General features: G+C 60.4%; 4 protein-coding genes across 11 annotated transcripts; 3 read left to right on the top strand and 1 right to left on the bottom strand.

Moving 5' to 3' along the window:
• Window positions 1-1180: 1180 nt before the first annotated feature.
• On the bottom strand, window positions 1181-3144 carry LOC139669859 (putative protein-lysine deacylase ABHD14B). Of its 3 annotated transcripts, none has more exons than XM_071550704.1 (4): window positions 3033-3144; window positions 2272-2481; window positions 1864-2105; window positions 1181-1523 (listed from the first exon to the last, which is right to left on the bottom strand). In XM_071550704.1, the coding sequence occupies exons 2-4, from the start codon at window positions 2477-2479 to the stop codon at window positions 1341-1343; spliced, it is 633 nt and encodes a 210-aa protein (XP_071406805.1). In that variant the 5' UTR covers window positions 2480-2481; window positions 3033-3144; the 3' UTR covers window positions 1181-1340. The 3 variants fall into 3 exon arrangements, with proteins under 3 accessions (XP_071406805.1, XP_071406806.1, XP_071406804.1); XM_071550705.1 differs by lacking the exon at window positions 3033-3144 and adding an exon at window positions 2695-2909 and having other exon boundaries at window positions 2272-2496; XM_071550703.1 differs by lacking the exon at window positions 3033-3144 and adding an exon at window positions 2695-2774.
• On the top strand, window positions 3092-5338 carry LOC139669858 (protein ABHD14A-like). Its single transcript, XM_071550702.1, has 4 exons — window positions 3092-3975; window positions 4083-4198; window positions 4489-4724; window positions 4960-5338. The coding sequence occupies exons 1-4, from the start codon at window positions 3407-3409 to the stop codon at window positions 5140-5142; spliced, it is 1104 nt and encodes a 367-aa protein (XP_071406803.1). The 5' UTR covers window positions 3092-3406; the 3' UTR covers window positions 5143-5338.
• Window positions 5115-11485, top strand: ACY1 (aminoacylase 1). 5 transcript variants are annotated; one of them, XM_071550697.1, is made up of 16 exons: window positions 5327-5554; window positions 6861-6993; window positions 7628-7692; window positions 8225-8329; window positions 8444-8538; window positions 8729-8805; window positions 9061-9150; window positions 9386-9442; window positions 9552-9625; window positions 9743-9792; window positions 9974-10118; window positions 10202-10270; window positions 10365-10444; window positions 10715-10775; window positions 10902-11073; window positions 11206-11485. In XM_071550697.1, the coding sequence occupies exons 1-15, from the start codon at window positions 5327-5329 to the stop codon at window positions 11064-11066; spliced, it is 1494 nt and encodes a 497-aa protein (XP_071406798.1). In that variant the 3' UTR covers window positions 11067-11073; window positions 11206-11485. The 5 variants fall into 5 exon arrangements, with proteins under 5 accessions (XP_071406802.1, XP_071406798.1, XP_071406800.1 ...); XM_071550699.1 differs by having other exon boundaries at window positions 10902-11114; XM_071550701.1 differs by lacking the exon at window positions 5327-5554 and adding an exon at window positions 5115-5138 and having other exon boundaries at window positions 10902-11485.
• A 1128-nt stretch (window positions 11486-12613) lies between these two features.
• On the top strand, window positions 12614-24720 carry SEMA3G (semaphorin 3G). 2 transcript variants are annotated; one of them, XM_071550695.1, is made up of 16 exons: window positions 12614-12686; window positions 16462-16622; window positions 17575-17637; window positions 19117-19236; window positions 19867-19957; window positions 20043-20159; window positions 20385-20527; window positions 20607-20721; window positions 20825-20894; window positions 21052-21196; window positions 21464-21695; window positions 21803-21891; window positions 22149-22190; window positions 22351-22576; window positions 22877-23016; window positions 23108-24720. In XM_071550695.1, the coding sequence occupies exons 1-16, from the start codon at window positions 12641-12643 to the stop codon at window positions 23570-23572; spliced, it is 2265 nt and encodes a 754-aa protein (XP_071406796.1). In that variant the 5' UTR covers window positions 12614-12640; the 3' UTR covers window positions 23573-24720. The 2 variants fall into 2 exon arrangements, with proteins under 2 accessions (XP_071406796.1, XP_071406795.1); XM_071550694.1 differs by lacking the exon at window positions 12614-12686 and adding an exon at window positions 12905-13009.
• The last annotated feature ends 1813 nt before the right edge of the window (window positions 24721-26533 follow it).

The raw sequence follows: 26533 nt of genomic DNA, 5'->3' as shown, positions 1-26533 counted from the left end.
CCACATCCCTCCCTCCGGGATCCTATTACAGCGGATAAGAGACACTAAAAGGAACAATGCACCCTGGGTAAGGCCATCTGCCACCGCTGGGGACATTCCTGGCCCCCCCTCCCGTTCCCCCCCCTTTGGCTCACACATCACCCCTCTTTGTAATTGCGTGGTTTTTTTCCTGGAAGCTGATCAGCTGGCAGGGCTCAGGGGCTCAAGGACACCGGAGCGGGCAGGGATGGGGCAGCTGGCACCCCAGGGCCCGCTGGCATCCCGGGCTGTTGCTGGGAGGGAGCGCCTGGAGGGCTGGCGGGCAGAAGGCACTCCTGTATGGGGGAAGCAGGGCTGTAACAGGGGACCTGAACCAGGTGGAGGGTCAGGGATGCTCCAGACAAGAATCCTGCTATATTGCCAGAGTAGGTACCAGCTCCAGCACCCTTGGCACTGTCTTGTGCCCCCCACATGGGCATTCTGCGCCCACATCAAAATGCCCCCCCTCTGTTACCTCCCCCACTAAATCCTCCTGGGCCCTGGCGTAAGCAGCTAAAGCCCAGGCAGGCTTGGGGAAGGCGGGGCATTGGGGGGGGCACCCTGCTGCTGGCTCCATCTGTGCCCCTAAGTGCCCAGTGCAGCAGCACCAAAGGGGGAGGAGGCAGGTGGCAGGCAGGGGTCTTGTCCCCCTCTCTGTCAAGCCTCCCTGCCCGCCCCCTCATCTGTTCATGGCAGCCACTTCTTGGGTAAATCATCCCCCACCTCCACAGGGCACTGGGCGGCTGCTGCTGTGGGCAGGAGCCTGCCAGGGCTGGCAGGTCCCTTTTAAGCCCCTGTGGATTACCCCGGACTTGGGTGCATGCCAGGAGGGGTGAGAGAAGGAAGAGGAGACCAGCAGGCTGGGCACATGGCTGTCACTACCTAGGGGGACCTACCTGTCCCTGAACACAGGCCTAGGGCTCCCCAGGAACTCCCTGAGGCTCATGGGGGTCCTGCCAGAAGTGATGGGTGGGCTTCAGTGGGGCCAGAACTCACCCACCTACAGGGCAATGATCCCAAAAGGTACGGCCCCTCGGTGGCTGCACCTTCCCCTGCTGTCATCCCCCAAACCTGCATGGGACAGTGGCCACAGAGGTGGGGATGGGGAAATGAGGTGGGAAGGGTGGAAAGGAGGAGGATGAAGGTGGCAGGAAAGCAGTGGCAGAGTTCGGGGTTTTATTTGGTCCCAAGGGAGGTGTGTGCTGGTGTGGGCCAGCATGGTGTGGATGCCAGGCAAGCAGCTGAGCTGGCATGAGGGTTCATATGCACACAGAGGGATGGGTGGGCTGACCACATCCTCCTGGCTCGTGGTCCCATCCCGCTCACACCAGCTGCTGCAGGAAGGCCAGGAGCCCACGGTGCCACTCATTGGGCTTGTCCAGGTAGCAGGGGTGTCCAGCACCCCGCAGCATCAGCACCTGGTGTTCAGGGAGGTGCTGCAGGTTGTTCAGGCTGGTCTCCCCCAGCTCCACGTCCTGGTCCCCGTACACAATCAGCGTGGGAGTCTGCAGAGGGGAAATGCAGAGGGGAAGTCTGTGAGTGGCATCCAGGTACTGAGGCACTCACTCCTCCTGCCCAGGAACACCCTGGAGCGGAGACACTTGCCCTTCTACCTCACTCACCCTGACAAGGGGAAACAGAGGCTCAGGCTCTTGGGTCTCCTAATGTCCCCTCTTTCCCTCCTGCTACCCCACAGTCACGTTCCTTCATCATCATGTTGCCTTTCCCAGTGGCAAGAGGGTTTCTGGCCTATTTGATCTTTCCCCTGCTCAACCCCAGGGCCAGAGTCCCCTCTTCACCCCCTTCCAGTTCCCTGAACTCCCTCAGTGCTCCTCCAGGCCGTACTTTGATCCGGGCATACTGCTCCGCAGTGAATTTATCAGTGCAGATGGGTGCCACAGGTACGTATGCCTTGACCAGGTTGCTGTGCTCTAAGAGGAAGGGCAGGGAGTACATGCCGCTGAGCGATGGGCTGATCAGCACAGCTGGACCCAGGCACAGAGCCTCCGAAACTGCCTTCAGGAACTCCGCCGGTGCTGGCTGGCCCACAGCTGCTGGGGCCACAGCATCCTTCGAGCGCCCCAGTCCTGAGCCATGGGAGACACAAGTGGCCCTGTCAGGCTCCCCGCTGCCTCAGTGAGCAGGACAAGCTGGCAGAGGACAGCAGGATGCCAGGGTTGCCATCCTGGCACCACAAACCCAGTGGCTGTGTCGGTCCCACCTGGGTCTGGGGCTGTGCTCATCACACCTTACCCGGCAGGTCGATGGCCACGGCTCGGTAGCCGTTCTCGGCCAGCGTGGCGAGTGTCCCCACCTGCACCCAGGTCTCGGAGGAGAAGCGGATGCCATGCAGCAGCAGCACCGTCAGCCTCGGCGCCGCCTGGGCTGGCTCAGCTTGGCGGTAGAAGAGGGTCTGTCCTTGCACAGTGATGGTGCTTTCAGTGAGCCGCGGGGTGGCCATGCCTGGGGGTCGGGGCGCTGTTATTGGGGGTGGGAGGTGGGAATGGGAGGAGGGACGCGCCTTGTGCCGCCGTCGAGGCGCAAGTGACTATGGGGGGGTCACACTGTCATCACTCTCATCATCATCACGGGGGGCACCAGCGAGGCCGCCGATGTGCCAAGGCCAGACGGGCTCACGGGCCCGCCCCTGCCTCAGTTTCCCCGCCCGGCCCTTACCTGCTGCTCCGTGCCCGGGGCCGGCCGGCGCTCGCCCGCTCCCCGCTCCCCGCCGCGCCACGGGCTGGGGGAGCCGCGCCCCGGGGCCAAAGGCCGGCAGGGCGTGGGGAGGAGGAGAGAGACGGCACCGCCTCACGGAGCGCAAGGTCCGGGGGGCGGCCCCGGGAACGGCTGCGGCCCCGCCGGGCCGGGCCGGGCCGGGCCGGGCTCTGCCGAGTGCAGCTGAGCTGTACCCGAGCTATACGGAGCCCAACCCGAACTTTGGCGCGCTCTACCGCAACCCTGCCAAGCCCAACCCGGGTTTGTCCGAGCTCTATCCGAGTCCTGCCGATCCTAACCCGGGTCCTGACGAGTCCAACCCGAGTCGTGCCGAGCCCAACATGAGCTTTGCCGAGCTCTACCCGAGCCCTGCCGAGCCCAACACGAGCTTTGCCGAGCTCTACCCGAGCCCTGCCGATCGCAGCTGAGCCCGAGCCGAGCCAGGCCGAGCCCTGCCGAGCCATCCCCGAGCTCTGCCGAGCCGGGCCGAACCCTTAACGAACCGAGCCGAGCTCAGCCGAGCCCCTGCGTATCCTCGCCAAGCCCAGCCGAGGCCCGCTAAGCTCCGACAAGCCCCAGCCGTCCCAGCCGGTCCCCTGAGCCGGTGCTGCGCTTCCGGCGCCGTTCTGTCCCGAAGCTCTGCCGCGGCGAGGCCGTGCCGTGGGCCGGGGCCATGCCGGCGGTCGGGACTGTGGCCCGGGCAGCGCCGTGGGTCGGGGCCATGCCGTGGGTCGGGGCCGTGCCGTGGGCCCGGGCCGTGCCGGGGATCGGGGCCGTGCCGGGGGCTGGCACTGTGCCCAGAGCAGCGCCCCGTTCCTCGCGGCCGGAGCCTGCAGGGCCGCGCGATGCCGCCAGGCGGAGCCTCTGGGCGCAGCGGCGCCGTGCGGGGCGGTTGCGGGGCGCGGGCTGGGCCGGAGCCGAGCGGAGCAGCGGCGCCCGGACCCTGTCCCTCCCGCAGCGGTGGGGCTGGGGGGCCGCAGCCCCGTGCTGCCGCCCTCCTTCTTCAGCAGGAGCGGAGATGCTGCTCGCCCGCGGCCGCCTGGGGCTGCTGCTCCTCGGGGCGCTCCTCGCCTTCCTCCTGTACCTCCTGCTCCCGGCCGCCCTGCACGGGCAGCGCTCCCGGCCTGACGAGGGGAAGCGGGGCCGGCGGGCGGCCAACAACACGGCGAGGGCAGGGATGGCTGCGGGAGAACCCCCCGTCTTCTACAGGGAGGTTCTCGCAGGAACTGCCGGGCCCGGGAGGTGGGTCAGCCCAGCATCGGTCTGTCATCACCAGCCCTAGTGGCTGCTGGATGCTGCAGGCACGGCATCCTGCCTGAACCCTTTTCCACCTGTCTTCCCTGCCGCAGGCCCGATGTCCTGTTCCTTCACGGCCAGGCATTCACCTCCAAGACGTGGGAGGCTTTGGGCACGCTGGCGCTGGTCGCTGGAGAAGGCTACCGTGCGGTTGCAGTTGATCTGCCTGGTAGGACCATGGCACTGTGCTTAGTTGATCCCTCTGGGCAGCTCCAGCCCTTTCAGGGAGGGCTCTGGATAGATAGCACTGATCCCTGGAGCAGAGTGCCTGGGATTTGGCTCTGTCCTGGGGCATCGATCTCCATCCCTTGGTGAGACTGGCATATGGCTGGCACTGTACGGCCACAGGGGCTTGATCAGGTGCCTATTTTTTGCCAAGCCATTGAACCTTGATGGGGAGAGAGCACTGGAGGCTGCACAATGCCCCCTGCCTACCCCATGCCCTCTTCCCCATGCCAGGCTATGGGGATTCACCCCCAGCAGAGACGGTGTTGACAGCACAGGGACGAGTGGCTTTCCTGGACCATGTTCTCCAGCAGCTGGGCATGCAGCGGCCTGTTCTCATCAGCCCCTCCATGAGCGGCCGCTTTGCCCTGCCCTTCCTCCTGGTGCGGGGGGACCAGCTGTCCGGCTTCGTGCCCATTGCACCCGTGGGCACCAAGGACTACACCGCTGAGCAGTACCGGCGGATCCAGGTGAGGTGGGTTCTTGGGCTCCTGGGGGGCTCTCCTGAGTGCTGGCTGTGGGGAGGCATGCAGGGTGACCCTGTTTAGAAGGACCTGTGCCCCCCAGCTCATGGTGGAATGGGCACCTGCCTCCCTTTGTCTTTGCAGCCCCACATGGTGATAGATGGAAATGGGCATAGCCCAGGAGAAGCACAGTGGCCATTTACCCCTCTGACAACTGTTCTGTTTTTCTCTCCCTACCAAGACACCCACCCTGATTCTGTATGGTGACCGTGACACAGGCCTGGCTCCCCAGGCCCTGCAGAACCTCCAGCACCTCCCTGAGCATCATGTGGTTGTCCTGCCTGGTGCTGGCCATGCCTGCTACCTGGACAAGCCTGAAGACTTTCACCGGGCCCTGCTGGGCTTCCTGCACCCGCTGAAGTGAGCACCGCCTCCTCCCTGCAGAGCAGAGGACAGGGGCTGGGGCATCCGAGGAACTGGGAGACACAGAGAGTTGGTGTGAGGAGTGCTGTCCTCTGCTGAGGTGCCCCCAGGGTGGCGGGGGTGGGGACTGGAGGTGTCCCTTGCTGGCAGAACAGGGTGTCGCCTGCCACAAGGCCAATAAACTGATGCTGCCCTTCTTCCTGCGTGTGTCCCCAAGCGCCGCGAGGGTCTTTGGACCCCAGTCCCATCTCTTTGTCTCCAGTGTGGGGCTTTTTTGCCTGTACCCCGCCCCTTGCCTGCCCCTCCTGTGCTCCCCGCTCCTCCCCTGCCCGCCTCCTGCCCGGTGCCCGCCGGCGGGGCGGAGCGGAGCGGGCGGAGCGGGGCCGGGTCGCGCCGGCGGCAGCAGCGCGGAGGTAGGGCCGGGACGGCGGGAGGCCGAGGAGTGGGGTCGGGCAGCAGCGGCAGCGCCCCGCAGCCCGCGGGTGGGTGCCCCGGTGCTTTCACCCCACTCTAGCCCGCGCCAGGCTACGCTGCACCCCTCGCCTTGCATCTCTCCTCTACTCTCTTGCACCCCCTTACCACGGTATTCTGCAACCCTAACCGTGGTATCTTGCACCCCCCTGCATCCCTAACCACAGTATCCAGCACCCCTCTGCCTTCTTGCCTGTGCAGCCCCTGCACCCCAATAGCGCAACTGCTGCATCCCTAACCACAATACCTGCACCCCCCTGCACTCCTAACCATGGTATCTGCACCCCCCTGTACCCCCCTGCACTCCTAACTTGTCCTCTGCTTCACCTCTGAGGCCTCCTAACCGCACTATCCCTGCATCCCTACCCACGGGACCCTGCACTCCCCACAACTCTAAGCATGGTGTCTCTGCATCCCAACTGCAGTACGCCTGCACCTCACTGTGCCCTTTTCCTGCACCCCAACCATGGTACCCCTATACCTTACCTGTGCCCCTTTGCACCACCAGCCACAGTACCTTGGCACCCCTAACCATGGTCTCACTGCACCTCTCATAGCCTCTCTGCAAACCCTGCTCCGATACTCCCCCAGTGTTCCCCTTCACACCTCCTGCTGTACCCCCATGTGCCCCTAAGCACCCCACATCCTCCTGTTCCTCCAGCCTCTCTCAAACAGCTCCTCCAGTGGCCTGTCACCCAAATGTGGTCCCCCAGACCCTCTGTCCTCTATAAGCACTCAATCCTCTTTCACCACCCCCATTTTCCTGCAGCTCGTGCCTGTCCTTGCAGCTCTCCTGCACCGCTCAAGAAAGCAGTGTCCCCCTTTCCTTACCTGCACCTCCTTACACCAGCATTCTGCCTTGCCTGCCTGCACTCCTCAGCATCCCAACTACCATGTGCCCCTGCCCCACACACGCTTCTTCCCCTTATAAACTGCCTTCTTCACCTAGTTGCTGCTGTTTCCTCCCAGCTAGCCCTTTCCTGGATCTTACCCCTTACCTGGGCATCACAGCCTGCCCTGGCATTATGTCTGGGGCAGGAACACATACTTTGGGGGACAGTGGGGGGGGCAGACCCCATCCTGCTCTGGTCCCAAGTGGAAGGGATTTCTCCCATGGTGGCAGTGTCCCAGGACTCGCATGGGACAGACCTTTGCTCTGTCTCACTTCGGTTTCTGTGACAACCAAGCTTGCCGGCGGACTTTGGAGGGGCCAGTGGGTGATTAACCATCTTGCCACTCTTCCCCCAGAGCTTTGCAGACCTGGTCCCAGACATGGCACCTGGGAAGCCTGGGAAGAGCACGGGGGCCTCGGAGAACTCCTCAGTTACGCTTTTCCGGGAGTACCTGAGAATTGACACTGTCCACCCCAAACCTGACTATGGTGAGGATGAGGGAACAGGATGGGGAGCCACATGGGGATCTGGCAATGTGGGTTTGTGGCTCTGGTCTTTGGACCCAAGTGCCCAAGTCCTGTACCGGGGCTGTTTTGATCATGGTGTTAAGGAGCAAATTCCTTTGTGCCTTATCTCTGCTGATGCCTTTGGTTGGGGCAGGGACATCCTGAGTGCACCCAGAGCTGCTATTTGCTCCCTCCAGCCCCATGCCCCTTGATCCCCCTTTCCATGCTGCTCTGGCTCTGTGACGGATGAACTCCTTCCATGTAGATGTCCTTCTGTTAACATTTATGTCCTCCCACTAAAGTACACTGAGATTTTTTTTATTGGTGGACAGTTTACAAAACTCTAATTGATGACCATTCCCCCTGAACTCACCCCCTTCAATTTTTATTTTTTTCATATTCCCCAAGTCCTTGCCCTAAAGGGATGGTGATGAGCTGTTCCTGTTCCTGTCCTTGCTCCTGGCCACCTCTTGTGCCCAGGACCTCCATCACCTGCCCTCTCTGGTCACCTCTTTCTTTGACTGAGGAACCCCACAGAGCCTTGGGGGCTCTGGGAGTTGCAATGAGAGGGGAGGGAGACCGCGATGTAACTCCGGGCAATCCCACTCTTCTCCAGATGCAGCTGTCCGGTTTCTGGAATGTGTTGGCACCGACATGGGCTTGGCCTGCCAAAAAGTGGAGGTGAGCAAGGCAAGGAGTTACCTCCAGTCCATCCATCCATCCATCCATCTGCACCCTGGTCCTGAGTGACCAGAGTGTTTGTCTGCCTGCACCCCAGAGCTGGGCAGGAGTGAATCCCCTCTGCCTGTAATCCTCTGCTGATCCAAGCCCTTCCTTAAGCCAGTATTCTGGGTGCTCCCTTCTGACCTTTGCAGCTGCCTGTGCTATCATTAGCTGGGGACCTGCCAGGGTGACATTGGCTGGGGCTGTCCTTCCTGCTGGGCACTGTCTGTCCCAGAGGTTTCCCGGGCATCAGGGTTTGTCTTCCCTCCTTTGAATTGTAGCCAGGTCTGGCACCTGCAGCCAGACTCTGGCTGCCTGTGGGAATGCAGGTATGCCTGTTCCTGCTGCCTGCCCTCTCAGAGAAAAGGATGACCTGCCAAGTGGCATACAGAAACTTTTCCCAAGCTGATGCTTTTTGGCTCCAGTCCACCACTCCCAGCACCTCTGTCCCCATCCTGGACCCTGGTGACATCCTGCCTTCACCCCACAGGTGTGCCAGGGCCGTGTGGTGCTGATACTGACCTGGCAGGGCACGAACCCTCGCCTGCGCTCCATCCTTCTCAACTCCCACACCGATGTCGTGCCTGTCTTTGAGGTGCTGGGACAGGGCGAGGGATGGGATGGGCATGGTGGGGAGGACGGGGTGGCGGGAGGATGGGAGCTGGTGCTTGCCATGCCTCTCTGCTATCACGGCTAGTCTCCCCCACAGGAGCACTGGACCTACCCACCCTTTGAGGCTGTTAAGGACTCACAAGGCAACATCTATGCCCGCGGTGCCCAGGACATGAAATGTGTTTCTATCCAGTGAGTGGAGGACTCTGTGGCCACTGGGTGGGCATGGTGCTGGTGGTGCCTCTGAGTGATGCAGGACAGGATGCAGCCATCCCCAGGGTTGCTGAGGCTGAGGGTGCCACCTCTTGACTCACCCCGAGGTGGCTCAGAGCACAGAAGCCACTCTCCTCCATGATGACCAGACACTACTTTCCCCCTGCAGGTACCTTGAGGCCATCCGGAGGCTGAAGGCAGAGGGAAAGTCTTTTGCCCGTACCATCCACCTCACCTTTGTGCCTGGTGAGTCCCCAGGCTGTCCCCTCTTGGGGGCACAGAAGGGGCAGGCAGCTGGGTGATGCTCTGAGTCCTCTATGGTGTGGCACCTGGGCACCTCCCTGCCAAAATCCCCAGATTTTGAGCTCTAGCTCAAGACTGGAGAGGTTTCTATGTCCAGGGACATCTGATGGCACCCAGGCTGGCATGGAAGGAGGACTGGGAGGTGGTGGGCTGAGGGATGCCCCAGTTCCTTTCTCCATGCCAAGCTCTCCCCTGCAGATGAGGAGGTGGGTGGACACAAGGGCATGGAGATGTTCGTGCAGCGTCCTGAGTTCAAAGCCCTCAACGTGGGCTTTGCCATGGATGAAGGTGAGTGGTGGTAGGAGTTATCACAGGGGTGTGTCTCCTCTTGGCACACACCCTGGCATTATCCTCTGGGCTCCAGTACATGGCACACTTCCAGGCACCCCTGTGGGAGATCCTTCCCCTGGACAATGACCCACATAGTGCCAGCCTGGAGAGGAAATGCTACCAAGGCAGAGCAGAGGGGGGTATATCATGGCACCTTTGTGCCCCACTGACCCCCTATCTGTGTCCACCACAGGCCTGGCCAGCCCATCTGACACCTTCAGTGTTTTCTATGGCGAGAGGAGCCCATGGTGTGAGTATTTGTGTGCCCAATGCCCCATCCCCGGCTCTGCTGGGTGCTGGGGCACTGGTGCTATCCTGTGCTTGCTGCTCAACACTTTCCTCTATCCCCACTGCTGCAGGGATAAAGGTGAAGTGCATGGGTAGCCCCGGGCATGGGTCCCGCTTCATAAGCAATACAGCAGCCGAGAAGATGGTAAGAGAGGGGGTACACCCTGTGCAATGCTCATGCCACCCCTATGCCTACCCAGGCACCTGCTGGTCCCAGGCACCTCACAGGGCTGGTCCTCACCCACTGCCCTTCCTTCCCCAGCACAAAGTCATCAACTCCTTTCTGGCCTTCAGGGAGAGTGAGAAACAGAGGTAGGACACAGGCAGCAGAATGGTTGTAGTTTCACTTTGGTCCTTGGGATCCCAAGCCAGGCACTAATCCAGTGCTGCCACTCTGTGCCTCACTTTCCCCATTTGGGGTGACGGTGGGGTAGGGGAGAACTTCTCCTCTTCCCCAAGTGGCAGAGAGTGACTCTCTTTTGCGTCCCCTGAGGCTCAAGTCTGACTCAAGCCTGACACTGGGGGATGTCACCTCGCTCAACATGACCATGCTGGAAGGGGGAGTCTCCTTCAACGTGGTGCCCTCTGAGATGGCTGCCAGCTTTGACATCCGTATCCCACCCACTGTGGACCTGAAGGTGGGCACCACATCAGCCCCACCCAGGAGGGGAGCAGGACTGGGGATACCCTGCTCACACTCCTCCTCTGGTCTCTCCCTCAGGCTTTTGAGGAGCAGATGGCCACGTGGTGCCGTGGCGCTGGGGATGGTGTCACTTACGAGTTTCACCAGGTGAGGGGTCCCAGCCACCCAAGCACATTGTGCCTGTCCCTCCCCTGCTAAGTGCTGACCTACTTGCCCCTCACCTGCCTTCTCCCTCCATCAGAAATGCATGGATCAACACATAACCTCCACTGACGAGTCAGACCCATGGTGGAAGGCCTTCAGTGGGGTCTGTAGGGACATGTGAGTAGTGTCACGAGGAAGAGCAAGATCCTGGGCGGGGTCATTCTCTGGTAGGAGCCAGGTGGTCCCCAGGGTTCTCAGGGGTTGGGATGATGTGCCCTGTGCTGTGCCAAAGCATCTCCCTTGTGCCCCCCAGCAAAAGGGAAGGGATTGAGTGTCCTGTAGGTCTGAGGGACCTTCCTGGCACACTCTCTCTGCCCGTGGGGTGTCAGGAGGACAGGAAACCTGGCTGCCCCCATGCCCATGCTGACACAGGGTCTCCCTTGTCAGGAAACTGCAGCTGAAGCTCGAGATCTTCCCCGCTGCCACTGACAGCCGCTACATCCGAGCGGTGAGTGCAATGCCCACCTGCCCATGAGTCCCACATCTGGGGGGAGACCTGCAGCCCCAAGCAGGAGCCTTGTCCAGGTGGAAGGGGGGCAGCTCCAGCCCTCACCCTGTGCCTCCCCATCTCCAGGCAGGACACCCTGCTATTGGCTTCTCACCCATGAACCGCACCCCGGTGCTGCTCCATGACCACAATGAGTTCCTCAACGAGCAAGTCTTCCTGCGGGGCATCGAGATCTACGCCCGCCTCCTGACTGCCCTGGCCTCGGTGCCCCCACTGCCTGCCGAGGGCTGAGTGCCTGGTGAGGGGCAGGGCGGGGCATGCCCAGAAGTAGGATGCAAGGTTTTAAAAAGGGGGAGCAGGTGGGCACAGCAAATGTCTGCCAGCATACTGGAGATGCAGATGGCATCATGCCACTGTTGGCTGTGTTTAGGGCTGGCCTGACGGTGGTGCCCCAAGGGTTGTGTCCCTCTTGACCATGTGGCAGCAGAGCCTTGTGTCCAGGTGCCTCCAGCGTTTCTTGGTGTTGGCAGTGCCTCCTGCTGTCCCTGTGCCACCTCTGGCTGCAATGGCTGGGTGGTGAGTAGCTGGCCAGTGCCCTGTTTTGCCTGGCTGCACCTTGTCCTGCCTCTCTGCCCGCTTGCCGGGGGAGCTGGGGCCAAGTGCCTCTTGTCATCCCTGAGCAAGTCAATAAATCTTGGTAAGCACAGCTAGGAGCAGGGTGGTCTGTTCCTCTGTCTGTCCATGGTGCTGCCTGTGGGGGTCTCATTTCCTTGCTCAGTGGAGTTAGCTGGGATGCTCCAGTTCCCTGGGTTCATCGGGCTGGGGGGCAGCAGTGCAGGCAGGATCCTGCCCAGGCAGGCTGTGGGGCCTCCCCTCCCAATCAGCCTCAGGGGACCAGTGCTGGGCTTCATCCTGCTCCTTCCCTCCCGCCCTCCATCAGCTCCTGCCGCGGTACTGCTCCTCAAAGCCCTCCAGTCTGGGCAGGCACTGTGCGGGTCTGGGCAGGCACCTCTGCTTATCTGCCAGAGCTGCCACTGGCTGCATCTCCTTCTTGCTCTTTCCCAACCCCACACAGCTCCCCGGCACTCAGAAGCGCAGGATTTGTCCCAGCCATACTGTTCCTTGGGGAAACTGAGGGCTCACTGAGTGAACTGGGGTGGTTTTATGGCACTGGGGGTACTTGCAGAGCTGCTCCATTACAAAAGGTTGGGGGTGACCCAGAGCCCCCAGCCTCCTGACCTCCCTTTTAATTAAAAAAGCTGCTGGAACCCTTGAGGGACTGGGGATAATGAGGCTGCCTCATCCTGGCCTGGCAGAAGAGATTATACTGGTGGCGATGCAGCATTAAGGGAGAAGCCACCAGCTCCTTTGCTTCTTTCCCTCTATCCAACATGGGGAAATCCAAGGCTTTTGGGTGGGGAACACACCTGTCTGTCCACTGAAGCTCCCAGGGCAAGCCAGTGTGGATTCTCTGATCTCTCATAACACGACATCCCCAGACCTTGCAGCCATGAAGGATGGCACAGGAGTGGCGTGGGTTCCATGGGGTCCTTGCTGGCCAGGATCCCTGCTCAGGGTGTTGGCACCTTTGCAGGAAGGCTGAGGTGCATCCCCTGCCCTGTGGGTGCACCAAGGCTGCATGTGGCACCCCATACCTCCCTCAATCCTGCTCAGCCCCTTTCCCCAACTGTCCTGCAGTCTCCAGCTTGCCTGGCACTGCGATGGGACCTGACAGCTGAGTGCTTGCTGGTGCTTGGAGATGACTCCACGCTCAGCATCCTTCTTGGGGGGCAGGTCTGGGTGCTCTCTCCTGCTCCCCCAGGAGGGCAAGGCTGGGAGACGCCAGCTTCCCTCCCTTGCTCCCCATGCTCAGGAACGAGCTGGAGGGGCTGGCAGGGTCACTTTTTTGGGGTAGGGAGCTGCAGTAAAGCCTAAAACGCTGGTGGCGGGGATCACTTTGAGGATGTGCGGAGTTCTCGGGGTCTCTCCAGGCGATGGGGCCGTCCTCACGCACATCCCCGCCGCCCCTGGGAATGAGATGGCGGGGCCGGGCCGGGGCGGGCCGGGGCGGGCCGGGGGCGGTCGGATGTCAGTCCCATAAAAGCTCGATGCCACCGGCGACCCCGGGCGCGGCGGCGGGATGCGGGCGGTGGTGGCGTTGGTGGTGTCACTGTCGCTGTGCTGGCTGGGGGCGGCGGGACACAGCGTGCCCCGGCTCCGCCTGTCCTACCGCGGTGAGCCGGGCAGGGGGCACCTGCTGCGGGACGGGGGGGGGCTGCCCACGGAGGGTTGTCCTCAGGGTCCTCTTTTCAGAGGCTGGGCGGGGGCTTGGGGAGCCTTAGCTGCGGGCGCTGCGCCCGGAGTGCGGGTTTATTTTGGGGGAAAGTTGGTGGGCACCTTGCGCTGGGGGCTCGGGTTGGGCTGGGGTTTCGGTGGGTGGCTGCCCGGAACTCCTCCGTTCCCCACGCGGGACGTGGGGGGCCCCCGAGGAGAAGGACGAGGAAGGGGGGACCCGGGTGATGGGGAGAGGGGATGTGCCGCTGGGCTCCGCGGCAGCCTCGCCCCTTCCCACGAGGGATTGTCTCTCAGTCGAGTGCGGGGAAACTGAGGCACGGCGCTGTTCCGGCCCCGGCACGCTCTGCCATGTGTGTTGGGTGGGTGCTGCGGCGTGTGGGTGGTCCCCCGGCGTGGGCACCCCCGTGGGTGAGTGCTCAGCATCCTGCCCTCGGCTGCGACGGGTGTCCCCGGCGAGCACCCTCAGCCCCGCCGTGCTGATGTGCGGGTGCCGGAGTGGCGGAGCCCCTCGGGGGGCTGCGGGGGCAGTGTTTCGTTTTAATTAAAACTCTGCCTGTGATGCTGCTCTGGCTCGCCACATCCCCTGCTCTGCCAGCCTAATCCACGGGCTGCTCTGACCAAACTTGACAAGAGCCTTGGGCGCCCCAGTCTCCTTCTGGCCTCAAAGCAATGAACCTGCTCGTAAAAAACTAACATAAAATAAATTATATAATGCATATCTTCCTCCTCTGCAGAGAGGGGAAAGGCTTGAGCAGCCCAGCGCTTGGAGAGTCCCAGGAGCTGCAGAGCCTTTTCCTCGTGCCAGGGAAAAGTCTGCTCCTGTGCTGACTGCTCTGGGGGTTCCCAAGGCTGGCTCTGTCGTGGGGCACAGCAGGCGACTCCAGGGGCTGCCTTCTTGCTGAAGGGGAAACTGAGGCACCCAGTGGCCCCTGCTTACTCTGGGAGGCAGCATGCACCTAGGGTGGCTCCCGGCTGTGCCCTGTAATAGGATCCGTCATCCTCAGGCTGGGCTTGGCAGCAGGATGAGGAGGTTTGCAGTCCCAGCAGGGCTGGGTCGTGGGACTCAAGGTCTGGCACTGTGTCTGATCCAACTCCAGCACAAAGTCCGGCCATTGCGGGCCATTCCCCAGGTGTGAGGGGCTCCCCAGGGCCGGGGGAGGAGGGTGGGGGGCCGCTCCTCAGCCTCTCACGGGGAGGAGCCACCTTTGGAAGCTAATTTTTTTCTTCCTAAACTGATTATTCCATTCGTCTTCCAAATTGGAAACAGAAATTGAAATTTCCCATGAAACAAATTCTGCCACCGCCTTCTCCCCAGGGCAGAGAAAAAGAAAATGAAAATTTCAAGTAAAGTCTTTAGAGCCTCTGAGATGAAAGGGGTGAGCTGAAGCTGTTTGTGCGCAGCTCCTCAGTCTGGGCTCTGCGTGGCCAGCGGCTCTGGCTGCGGGGTAGCATTTGTGGGGTGACAGGGACAGGCATTGTCCTGTGGGTGCAGGAGTGGCCATGTCCCCAGCTCTCCCTCACACTTCAAGCCACTCTTTTCCTTTTGTTTTGACTTCCAGCAGTGACTTATGTAAGAGGAGAAAAGAGCATTTTGCTGCTATGTAGACCAGGAGCATTGCAACACAGCTCCATCCTGTCCCTCCACTTGGGGGGTAGCTCCTGTGGGACCCCCACCCTGAAGTAAAGGGGTCCCATGGCCGGATGGGGCATAGCAGGGGGCTGCTCCCTGGGGAGATGAAGCCGAGGGAAGAGGAAGGCTCCCTGGGCTGGTGTAACCCGAGGCGCAGGAGGAATTTGCCAGGTCTGGGGGAGAAAGGGAAGCCTCGCCTGAAACAATAAAAAGAGCCTGACGACTTTGCCGGTGTTATTCTGAGCTGGGAAAATATTATTGCTGGGCAAGAATAGAAGGAGACGACAGTGTTTTCCTGTGCTGGACCAGGCGATACGGGAGGACCAGAGATGCTATGAGGACACAGGGATGAGGATACCCCCAGGGAGACGGGGTGGAGGGGCCACCAGTGCCTGGTACCAGCTCTGTTTGCAGGCACAGGAATGAGGATGGAGTCACTGGGGCAGTATCCTTCCATGTCACTGGCATCACCAGTCAGGGCACTGGGACTGCTCTTGAGCAACTTGTCAGGGACGGGAGCTGTGTGTGATGGGATGGAGGTGGCCATTGTCCCCCTCCAGGGCTGGACCTTCTCTCCCTTGCAGGCCCCAGTAGATGCATTTCCCACCAGGATGGGGGCATTGTACTGCTGGCCACCTCCTTGCTGGAGGTGAAAAATGGCCCCTCAGCAAGAGCAGGACTTGGTACCACAGTGTCCTGGGCTGCAGGCAACTGGGCTTGTCCCAGCACCACCTCCCCTCTCATGGGGTCATGTGTGGGGGTTGCTCATGCTGGGGGTTTCCCTGGGGTCAGCAGCAGCAGCTGGCAGTCTTCCAGGCTGGAGGGTGTTTGGGGACATGGCTGTGCTCATCAATAGTGCTTTGTCCTCCTCCTCCTCCTCTGTCTGGCGGTCACAGTGTCCTAGCCTGGGTTCAGGGCAGTCTCTGAGATAGGTTTTCAGAGCCCCGTGAAGCTGAGACGTTCCCTCTTGCTCTGTCCCTCTGTGGCAGCTGTGTGGGTGCCACTATGACGGCTTGCTGACCCTGAAAGTCATTTCCCACCAGTCCTGCCACTTCCCCCGCAATGTCATTACCATGAGGGTCTCCTTGGCATTCCACAAGATTCAGGCTTGGACCTGCTTTGGGGTCCTTGATATGAGACCCTGTTGCTTTGGGATGTGACATCCATCCCAGGGATGCAGAATCCCCATGCCAGTGCCTCTGCCTGAGTACCATCCCCATGCTGTGCTGTGGAGGAAACCTCCCTGCCAGTGAGGTGTGGTGGCAGTGGCAGCAGCAGGCTTTGTGTGCCATGGCACTGGCTGGGTGCCTGCTATTGTGTCCTTGGCTGGCACCCGGCAGGGACAGGACCTGTTTTCTGCCCACCCTGTATCCGGTCTCACCACCCTTGTGGCTGTGCTTGAACTCAGCCTGGGGTTGATGGCACAGCAGAGCTCACCGCGGCACAGCTGTGGTAGGAGTCTGAAGAGGTTTGGCCAAATCTTGCTGGGGGCAGCAGCCTTGCCTGGGACCCCACTACCAATTGGCTCTGCAATTTTGTCCTTGACTGGCAGGGAGAGCAGCACTCCAGCCAGGTTGAGGCCAGGATGAGGCCAGGATGCCTGTGACTCTGGGGAGGGATGGAGATGGATGCTGCCATCCAGAGTGGCTGGGAGCAGCTCTTCTGGCTCCAGGATGGCTCTGTGATACTTGTAAGCAGCAGCTTGAAGGGACCTTTGGGGCTGGGATGGCTTCTCCTGATGCTTCCTTTTCTTCTGAGCAGAGCTTTTGAGCACCAACCGCTCTGTCCTCTTCTTCGGTCATCGAGGCTTCCTGGGCTTCCGCTCCCTCTACTTGGATGAGTACCGTGATCGGCTCTTCATTGGGGGAAAGGATGTGCTCTACTCCCTGCTCCTGGATGGGGCCAGTGCTGATGCCAAGGAGGTGAGCTGGGGCCTGCTGAGCTCCCAGGGGGTCTCTGTCCCTGTGAACTCCATGCTCCTCTGAGCAGATGGTGCCCAACTGAGCCAGACAAAGTCACCCTGCAACAAGACCCATCTCAAGTGCCCCAAAAATGATTCTGAAAACTTTCAGAGCCTGGCAAGTGTGATCTGGCTGTGGTGCTTGGAGGGCAACTAGCCAGCAATTACAAGCAGCAGCCTAGGAGACTGGTGGTGCAGCCCACCAGTGATTCCTGGGTGCTAAGCAGTGTTTTGGACCCCACTCTTCTAAAAACTGCCATTGGGAAAGTGAGTGTTGCCCATCCCCACCTGGACACCCCCTTCATGGGCCAAATACTGAGCTGAAAGTCTGCAGAGGCAAGGAACTAAAGGCATCCATCATTGCAACGAGCTGTGCCAGGGCTCCTCGGTGGGAGAGGTGACAGACTAGAGTAATGGTGCTGGGTGGTCCTTCACCCTCTTCACTTTGACTTGCTGCTTTTTAAACAAGATTCAGGGTTATTTTTAGCTGAAGAAAGGGGAGGAGGAAATGAAGTGTCCCTTGGCGTGTTGGGTCACTGCGATGGGGTCAAGGGCTTGTGTACCCAAGCTGCCCTTGGTCTGAGAGCCACCAAAGGCTGTAGGGGCATGGGCTCCATCACTCATGCTGTCCCCCAATACCCTTTCCCCAGGCTACGCACAAGCCCACCCCCTTCCAGGCCAGCTCCAGCCATTCCCAGCATGACCACCCAAATGCAGTCTGGCTGTGGGCTGTGATTGCTGGGGTGCCTTTCCCCAGGAGGAAGGGTCCTGCCTGGGGTTGCCCTGGGCTAGGTGGGCTTTGGGGAGCCATGATCCCTCTTTCTGTCCCTCTCACCATGCCTGGGGACACAGATTTGCAAGGCTGAATTTCTGCTGTCACCACTCCCTGCTCCAACAGGTCCTTTGTGTTTCAGATCTACTGGCCACCCCTCCCGGGACAGACGGAGGAGTGTTTTCGGAAAGGGAAGGACCCAGGGGTGAGTGCCTCTGCATGCATGCCCTGCCCTGGGTCCCCTTGTGCCACATGGCTGCCACTGCACTGTGACTGTGCTGTGTCATCCTGCTGGCAGTTGGCCCCATGGGTTTCACGGGCCAGTAATGCCAGGGCAGACCACGAGGGGAGCTGAGTCGGGGGTCAGCAGCCAAGCCTGGCCATGCAAGAGGCTCACTCCAGGCTCTGGAAATCCTGTCTTCATGGCTCTGCTCAGCCCCGTGGCCACAGAACCATGGCCACTGTGCCCCAGTGTGGCTACAGTGAGTGGGCAGGGGTAGCCGGGCTCTGGGACCCAAGCTGAGAGGCACCACAACCCCCATGCTGTGCTCCAGACTCCAGTAACACTGTCTTGCCTATCCCGACTGTCCCCAATGGTGGGAAATCCGTAATTTATTCAGGTTCAGTGACCTTGCTCCCCAAACTGTATTGCTCTTTGCATCCCCCTGCCTCGATATGAAGCACGACTATGGCAGGGAGAAAGTCCCCAAGGCTCCCCCAACCCAGACAGATTGCTCCCGGGAGTCCCCATCCTTCTCTGTGTGTTTATTTTACAAGCTCTTACCAACAGATCCAAGCCAGGGCAGGCTCAACTTTTTATTTTTCTTGAACATATATTTTTTTTCACTTGCTATTTTAGAGCCTCTTTGCAAAGGGAAAATAAACAGCAGGAGACTGGGAACCCCTGGGGCGGCTCGGCAGCGGTGTTCCCAGCCGGTGAGGGGCCTCGCGTCCCGCCAGCGGGGGAGGGAGGGGACACTCAGTGGGGGCAGGCAGGGCTGGCGCTGGCGAGTGGGATCCGCCGAGAAAACGGTGGAGAAGTCTGGGAGCCCTTTTCCAGTGGGAACTGCCAGTAGAGAATGCGCGAGCTCACAGGTGGCAGGTCTTCAGCCCTGGGAATGTCACTGCTACTGTCCACCACAAAAGGGGACGATTCCAGACAGCAACAATCAGGGCTGTTCTAGAGGCAGCCCAGGACACCTGTGGGTCTCTGTCTCTGCTGTTTCCTCCTTTTATTTCATCCCTGGCGTGTGCAAGAACATGATGGGAAAGGACATCCCTGCATCTGGTCATGTCCTGGGCGCCAGGGGTTTGGAGCTCGGTTTGGAGCTTGCTGGGCAGGTGACCTTGCTCCCCTGGTGTGGGCTGTGTGACAGGGTGAATGCACAGGTGTCCATGGACAGGAGATGCTCCGGTGATGGCTGGATCCCATGTGGTTTCCCTGGGATGCTCTTGGTGGCAGGAGCACCAGCAAAAAGCGCTGTCCTTTTGAAATGGGCTGGGGACCACCCAGATGAAGTCCATGCAAACCCTGTCACTGGGTACAGGCTGCCGTCTCGCACCCCTGGCACTAGGCTGAAGGCAGGGAGCTGGCACATCCTAGGGCCCCTGGCAGAGGCGGGGAGCTGGGGGTGGGCAAAGCACAATATCCTGTGACCCTTCCTCTCTCCTTCTGTCCCCCCAGACTGACTGTGCCAACTATGTCCGTGTGCTGCATCCCTACAACCGGACACACTTGCTGGCCTGCGGAACAGGCGCCTTCCACCCTGTCTGTGCCTTTGTCTATGTTGGGCCCCGTGGAGAGGTAGGGCAGCACCGTGCAGAGTGCCCATCCTGAGCATCCATGGCAGGACACCCCATCACCTGCCTCCCTCCTGGGTGGCCTTGGGACTGGATGTGGTGTTTGCCCCATCCTAAATACTGAGGGGGGACAGTGTCAGGAAGCAGCTCACTATTGTTACTTAGTGCTTCTGCTACCTTGTTCCCTGGCTCACCTCCCTGTCTGGGCTGCTATCCTCTTTCTAGACATGTCCCCAGGGGTTGTTGTCCTGCCAGGGGCTGAGGCGTGGGTGGCATTTCCTTCTTTCCCAGCTCATTGCTTGTAAATTAAGTTGGCTGGGATGGAATGGCAGGGCCCCCTGTTTCCTCCTCACACCCCAGCACTACATGGGCAGCAGGAGCCCTGCCTGTACCATGATGACTGACAAGGCTGACAGGCAAGCAGTGGGGCTGGCAAGTCCCTCCAACTTTTGCACACCCTCATAGGATCAATCTTGCCTTAAAAAGCCTGAGTCCCATTTCCAGACAGTCCCTTTGGGTGTGCTGGTGCTGAGGATGCTTGCAGCCAAGTGCCCGTGACCTTGGCAAGGACCAGAGCCAGGTCCTGCATGCCCAGGCACAGCCCAGGGCTCACCTGCCTGCTCCCTATCCCCAGCACACCTTCAGCTTGGACCCCACCAGCGTGGAGACCGGCCGGGGCAGGTGCCCACACGAGCCCGGCCATGCTTTTGCCAGCACTGTCATCGGTGAGTTGTCTTCCTTGGGGTCTGGGAACCTCTGGGGTGCAGGCCAGGGGTGGTCCCTGTGTCAGCCAGCTGGGTGTTTTTGCAGGCGGGGAGCTGTACGCTGGCCTCACCGCGGATTTTCTGGGACGCGATCCTGGTGTGTTCCGCAGCATGGGGACCCGCTCCACCCTGCGCACCGAGGTGGACCAGCGCCTACTCCATGGTAACAGCTTCTCCTCCCCCCTAACTGGGCTAATGCCATGGACCATGAGCCTGGCAGTGGCCATGGTCCATGCAGCATCCCTAATGCTAGATATGAACAGGGAAAGGCACTCGGACAACAAGGTCTGGGGATCCTCCTGGCTGGGATTCATCCCCAGTGTGGTGTGGGGCTGGAGGTGGTGGCTGCACTCTTCCCCCATGTCATGTGGCTGGCTCTTGCTTGTAGACCCCAAATTTGTGGCAGCCCACTTGGTACCAGACAACGATGACCGGGACAATGACAAAACCTACTTCTTCTTCACGGAGAAGGTGGTGGAGGCAGACAGCAAGGAGCACACCCTTGTCAGCCGTGTGGGGCGTGTCTGTGTGGTAAGATGCTGGTGGGGACCATGGGGGACAGAGATGCACCAAGTCACAGCAGTCACCCTGATGCTTCCTGTCCCTGCAGAATGATGCTGGTGGGCAGAGGGTGCTGGTCAACAAGTGGAGTACCTTCAACAAAGCCCGTCTGGTGTGCTCTGTTCCTGGCCCTGGTGGCATCGACACCTACTTTGATGAACTGGGTAAGGGATGTCTGGAGCTGTACCTCACCAGGGATAGTCCCTTAGCTGGTGGTTTTGGGAAACTCCTGGGATTCCAGGAGAAACCCCATGCTTTCATCTCCAGAGGATGTCTTCCTATTGAGGACGAAGGATAGGAAGAGCCCAGAGATCTATGCCCTCTTTAGCACTGTCAGGTGGGTGGTCCATCTCCAGCCTCTGGGAACATCCAGCTGCAGCCACCCATGACCTGCCTTGTCACTGTCACCAAGGGTGGCTCTGGTCTGGTGGTGCTCCCATAAGCCCCACTGCCATGGGCACCAATGGCTCATCCCATTCTCTGTCCTCTTTCAGCCATGTATTCCGGGGCTCTGCCGTCTGTGTTTACCACATGGCCGACATCCGTGAGGTCTTCAACGGGCCCTTCGCCCACCAGGAGAGCCCCCACCACCAGTGGGGTGCCTACGAGGGCAGGGTGCCCTACCCACGGCCGGGTGTGGTGAGTGACCCCCTGCAGCTACAGGCCCTCTCCACTCCTCCAGCTGCTCTTTTGGGGTGATGGTGGGGCCATCCCCCATCTTCTCACCTGCTGGGCTAGGCTTCACCCCAGTCAGCTGGGAAACAAGGTCGGCACAGGGTTGGAGAAGATTGATTCCAAATTGGAAGGCAAGGAAGGGCCCAAACCACCTGGGAGGGGAGATGAAGGGGGAAGGAGGGATGGGTGCTGGTGTGGCTGGGCTGAGCTGGGCCCCTCTCATCCCCACAGTGTCCCAGCAAGACCACCAACCAGCCACGGCGGCAGTACGGCAGCACCAAGGACTTCCCCGATGAGGTGCTGCACTTCGCCCGCGCTCACCCCCTCATGTACAAGCCCGTGTACCCCCAGCATCACCAGCCCCTCCTGGTGAAGACCGACCTGCCACACCGGCTGCGCCAGATCGTGGTGGACCGGGTGGAGGCCGAGGATGGACAGCACAACATCCTCTTCCTTGGGACAGGTGAGCAACAGGATCAGCGTGCAGGAAGGAGCCCCAGTGCTGGGGCTGCCACACTTCCGGGCTGTGTGATGGCAGGTGCTCACACCTCCATCCTCCTTGGCCCCCAGATGCCGGCTCAGTGCTGAAGGTGGTGGTTCTGCAGAAAACCTCAGCCACGACCGAGGAAGTCATCCTGGAGGAGCTGCAGATTTTTAAGGTGACATTTGCTGCCCCACTTGCAAGGGAAAGGGCAGTGGGATGAGCTCAGGTTGGGGAAACACATGGGTATGGAGATTCAGGGCTCTCACCGCAACATTGGGCACTGGGATGTCTCATGGCTGTGAGGGCAGAGGGTGGCTGGCGGTGTTTTCACCTTTCCCATAACATTCCTGATGCCCTCTCAAGCCCTGGTAGCTCTGAATGAGCCTGTCTGTGGTGACGTTCAGCCAGCCTGACATCCTCTCTCCTCTGCAGGTGCCTGTGCCCATCACCCAGATGGAGATCTCTGTCAAGCGTGTGAGTACAGATACAGCTTGGCTACAGGGCTGGAGGCTGAGATGTGGTCACCAGCCTCTCAAAGCCACATGGTGCTTGCCCTGGGGGGGCTCAGACTGGGTCCCACGGTACTGTGCCCATGGGGGCTGCCAACATCACCACCTTGGTGCTGTCCCCTCAGCAAATGCTCTACGTGGGCTCCAGCCTGGGGGTGGCCCAGGTACGGCTGCACCGGTGTGCATCCTATGGCTCAGATTGTGCCGAATGCTGCCTGGCCAGAGATCCCTACTGCACCTGGGATGGCACTGCCTGCACCCACTACCAGCCCTCTGGCAAGCGCCGCTATCGCCGCCAGGACACCCATCATGGTAACCCTGCACACCAGTGTCTGGAGCAGAACCTGACTGGTGAGAGACTGGGGGGACTATCGGGCTGAGGGGCTCCTCCAGGTGCCCCACAATGTCCTGACATCCACAGCCCTCAGCACAGAGAAGGGCTTGCTGCCATCCGGGTGGGTCGGGGAACCCTCATTTCCCTGTCCCATAGACCAAGGGGTGCCCCAAGCGAAGGTGGGTGTTGCTGGGGCTGGGGTTTGTCCCCAGGGAGAGAAGGGGGCTGAAATTACAGTGACCCAGGGGGCCTGGCAGCGGGGCAGGGGGAAGCCTGGCTCTGCCCTCCCAGTGAGCCTGTGCCTGTCTTTGCCTCAGTGGATGATTTTGAGAATGTTGAGGAGAAGGTGCTTTACGGGGCGGAGGACAACAGCACCTTCCTGGAGTGTGTGCCCCGGTCCCCACAGGCCACTGTCCAGTGGTTTGTCCAGAGGCCCCCTGACGAGCAGCGAGATGAGGTGAGGCTCCCCCTGCACCTGTTCCCCTTGTGGGGATACTGGAGGATGGAGGGCTGGACCTGGACCCCCTCAACCCCGTGGTGGTTGACAGGTGAAGACAGACGAGCGGATCCTGCAGACGGAGCATGGGCTGCTCTTCCGTAAGCTGCACCGGCAGGATGCTGGCACCTACTACTGCAAAACTCTGGAGCACGGCTTCACCCAGACCGTGGCCAAGACAGTCCTGGAGGTGATTGCTGGCGAGCAGCTGGCACACACCTTTCCCCGGGAGCGGGGGGACGAGCCCCTGCGCCTGCTCTGCTCCGAGCCCCGCGTGGCACCACAGGCTCCCAAAACCTGGTTCAAGGACATCATGCACCTCATCAGCTCCCAAAACCTGCGGCGGGTGGAGGAGTACTGTGCCCGCCTCTGGTGCGGCAGCCGCCCCCACCACCGCAAGGGCAAGCTGGCCCAGGCCAAGCTGGCCCTGGCCGGTGTGGATGTGGGCAAAAAGGGACGGGTGGCCAAACCCCACAGTGAGAGGAACCGTGTGCCCCGGCAGGTGCCAGCCACTTAGAGAGAGCAGGGTGATGAACATGGGGTGGCCATGGGTGAGCACCGGCTCCCCATGCTGCTGGCAGCCCCAGGGACCTCCTGTCCTAGCAGTGCTGCCGGCCTGGTCCCTCTGGATGGAGTGGATAGGCAGGTCCCCGTCACCCTTGGTGGCTGCAGGGTCACCTCCAAAATGAGTGGTGAGGTGGGATTGCATTGGCCCCCCATTGCTCCTGCTGGGTGCTATGGCAGGTGGTGGCCATGGTCCATGAGTGGTGAGTCAGGGCTCAGCAGGCATGGTGGCACCACTGTGCTGTCACCTCAGGAGCTGGCTGTCTTCCTCTGTGAATAAAGGGGCTGAGTGTGGCACTGCAGGGAGCGGCTGATGGCTCCAAGATCTTTCCATGCCAGCACAGAGCCTGGGGAAGATGATGTCTGCTCTTATGAGGAGAAAAACTGAGCATCACCCCAAAAAGCCTCTGTGTCCAGGATGAGCCCTGTTACCCGCTGTGTCAGGGCAGCTGGAACCATGCTGTGCCACCCAGGGCATACCCTGGAGGACAGGGCGCCTTCCTATCTTCCCTTGGCACCAGGACTCACTCGACAGTGCCTGGGTGCAACTCCCCACTTCCCCTCTGTTCCCCACAACCCCAGCCAGAGTTTTAGAGCTGGACAGGGTCAGGGAGAAAAGCAAACAGTTGTGGGCAGGTTAGACCTGTTCCTGAGTAAACATGGGAGAGGCACTGATGCCACCCCTGTCACTGTGCCCAGGTAGGAGAAGGGACAGGCAGAAGGCAGTCCCAGCACATTTCGTGAGGGCTGCACCGCAGCTGAGGTGTGTTTCTGCTGGTTGGTGGCCCTGCAGAACAGGGTGGGACAAGGCTGGTTTGAATGGGCTCGTGCTGGCTGGTGGAGCTAAACCAGCACCTGGGGTCTCCCCCAAATGCAGGGGTTGGGGCTAGGTGCATGGTGAGGTGCTCCTTGCTTTCCTCCCCCGACATGAGCTCACTCCTGGTCAGTCCAGAGTGATAAAGATCTGCCCCTTCCTGCGGCAGGGCAGCCCCACACAATGGTGTGAACTGCGGCCCCACCGGGATGGGCATTGTTCAGAGCTGGAGGAACGGGAAAGAAAAATAATAATAATAATAATAATTAAAGGCCCCAAATAGCTCACACAAAGCCAGGTTGTGATATCATCTCTCCTCCCTCTGTGCGTTTGTGCTGTTGCAGCTCAGCTTGCCGGGAGCAAAGTCCATTGGCAGCATTGCCCAGCCCATGGAGAGGGCTGGGGGTCCTGGCCCCCTTCTGCAGCTCCCTGTTGCAAATCCCAGGTGCCTGCTCAAGGTGTTTCCTGGGATAGGAGGGCTGTGGTGGGGCTGGCAGGCCAGAACATGTCCTGCAGGGAGGGGAGCAGTGCTGGCAGCGCAGATTTATGGGGCCAGATTGAGCACTTTGGATAATCGCAGGCCTGGGGGGCACAGGAGAATGACAAGCAACAAGTGGAGACAAAGAGGGACCTGAGTGTAAAGGCAGAAAGAAACAAGAGACAGGAGTCTGATTCCTCAGGGCCTGAATTAAACAGCTCTGCAGTGCCTGCACTGACCTGTGCTGGAATGCCTGCATCCTGCTGCCTCCCACCGACCCAGGGCAGGGGATGAGCTGCTCGTTTGGGGGGAGGCAGCAAGAGAGGTCCTGTGTGGGACCCGACCCTGAAGTGAGCTGTGGAGAGAGGCTGGAGGTGGCACCAGGGCCAGTGATGCGTCAAACTGAGCAGATACAGAGACCAGAAGAAAACAGTCCCTCAAAGGGCTTATCCTGCGTCCCAGTTATCTCTGGGATGGCTGAGCCTGGACCTCTTGGGTAGATTTACACTACGAAGGCTGGAGCAGGAGGGATTTTCTCAGGGCTTCCTGTCTCATGATCACCACCAACTGAGGCAACCTGGGTGTCCCCAGAAACTTCCAGGTGCTGAACTACCATGAACATACCCTCGGGCACCCACGGGGTGGAGCGAGACACCATCCATGGGCAAATTCAGCACCTGCAGCGAGGTCTCTCTGCCAGGGGAACACGCCCTGCCTGGGCCTTGGTGCTGTCCCAGGGGCAGAGCAGGGTGGGGGGAGTGCTGGGGGACGGGGTGTTCGTGGGAACAGTCGCAGAACAAAGCCGGGGAGGGGAGGGACAGGCACAGCCACTGGTGCTGCTCCTATTTTTATCCCACTTCCTAAGGAAGAGCAGTGCAGGGCCGCACGCTCGCCCTGGGAGCCTTCCAGCCTCCTGAGGCAGAGAAAGTGGAGCTGCTGGCCAGGTCAGGGCCAGCACAAGTGGCCACAACCTCGCCAGCAGCCCTCACACCTTAACACAGAGTCACAGCACCAGTTAGGTTGGGAAAGACCCCTGAGATCATCCAGTCCACCGCATGGCCAAACACCACGTCAACCACATCGTGGCACTGAGGGCCATGTCCAGTCTTTCCTCAAACACCTCCAGGGACAGTGACTCCACCACCTCCCTGGGCAGCCCATTTTAATGTCTAATCACCCCTTCTATGAAGAAATTCTTCCTAAGGTCCAACCTAAATGTCCTCTGGCGCATCTTAAGACTGTGTGTCCTCCTGTCCTGTTGCTGGCTGCCTGAGAGAAGAGGCTGGGTAGCCCTTGCCCACAGCCCCTCGGCACGGGGCAGCCCAGGGTGCCAAGCCTGACCCCCACCATCATCACCAGCTCCTTCAGCCACCATTTGACACGAAAGCTTTACTCAAAACAGGAGCATCTTCCAGTTTCTGGTTCCAGGAGCTGGTTTCAAATCATGAATTCAAACTGGAGAGACAGTTGCCTACAGTAGAGAATATTGGTTCACAAGCCTTAAAAAACAAGAAACAACACCACAAACAAAACAACAACAAACCCCTCAACTCAGCAGGCAGATGCATCCACATTATCATGCCTGGTATTTCTGTCCACCCAACATGCACCTTGTCAGAGCA

This window comes from Pithys albifrons, chromosome 3, assembly GCF_047495875.1.
Source record: "Pithys albifrons albifrons isolate INPA30051 chromosome 3, PitAlb_v1, whole genome shotgun sequence".
NCBI classification, from domain to species: Eukaryota; Metazoa; Chordata; class Aves; order Passeriformes; family Thamnophilidae; genus Pithys; species Pithys albifrons.
The sequence above is the reverse complement of the archived record's forward strand: the minus strand, read 5'-3'. Positions and strand labels throughout refer to the sequence as shown.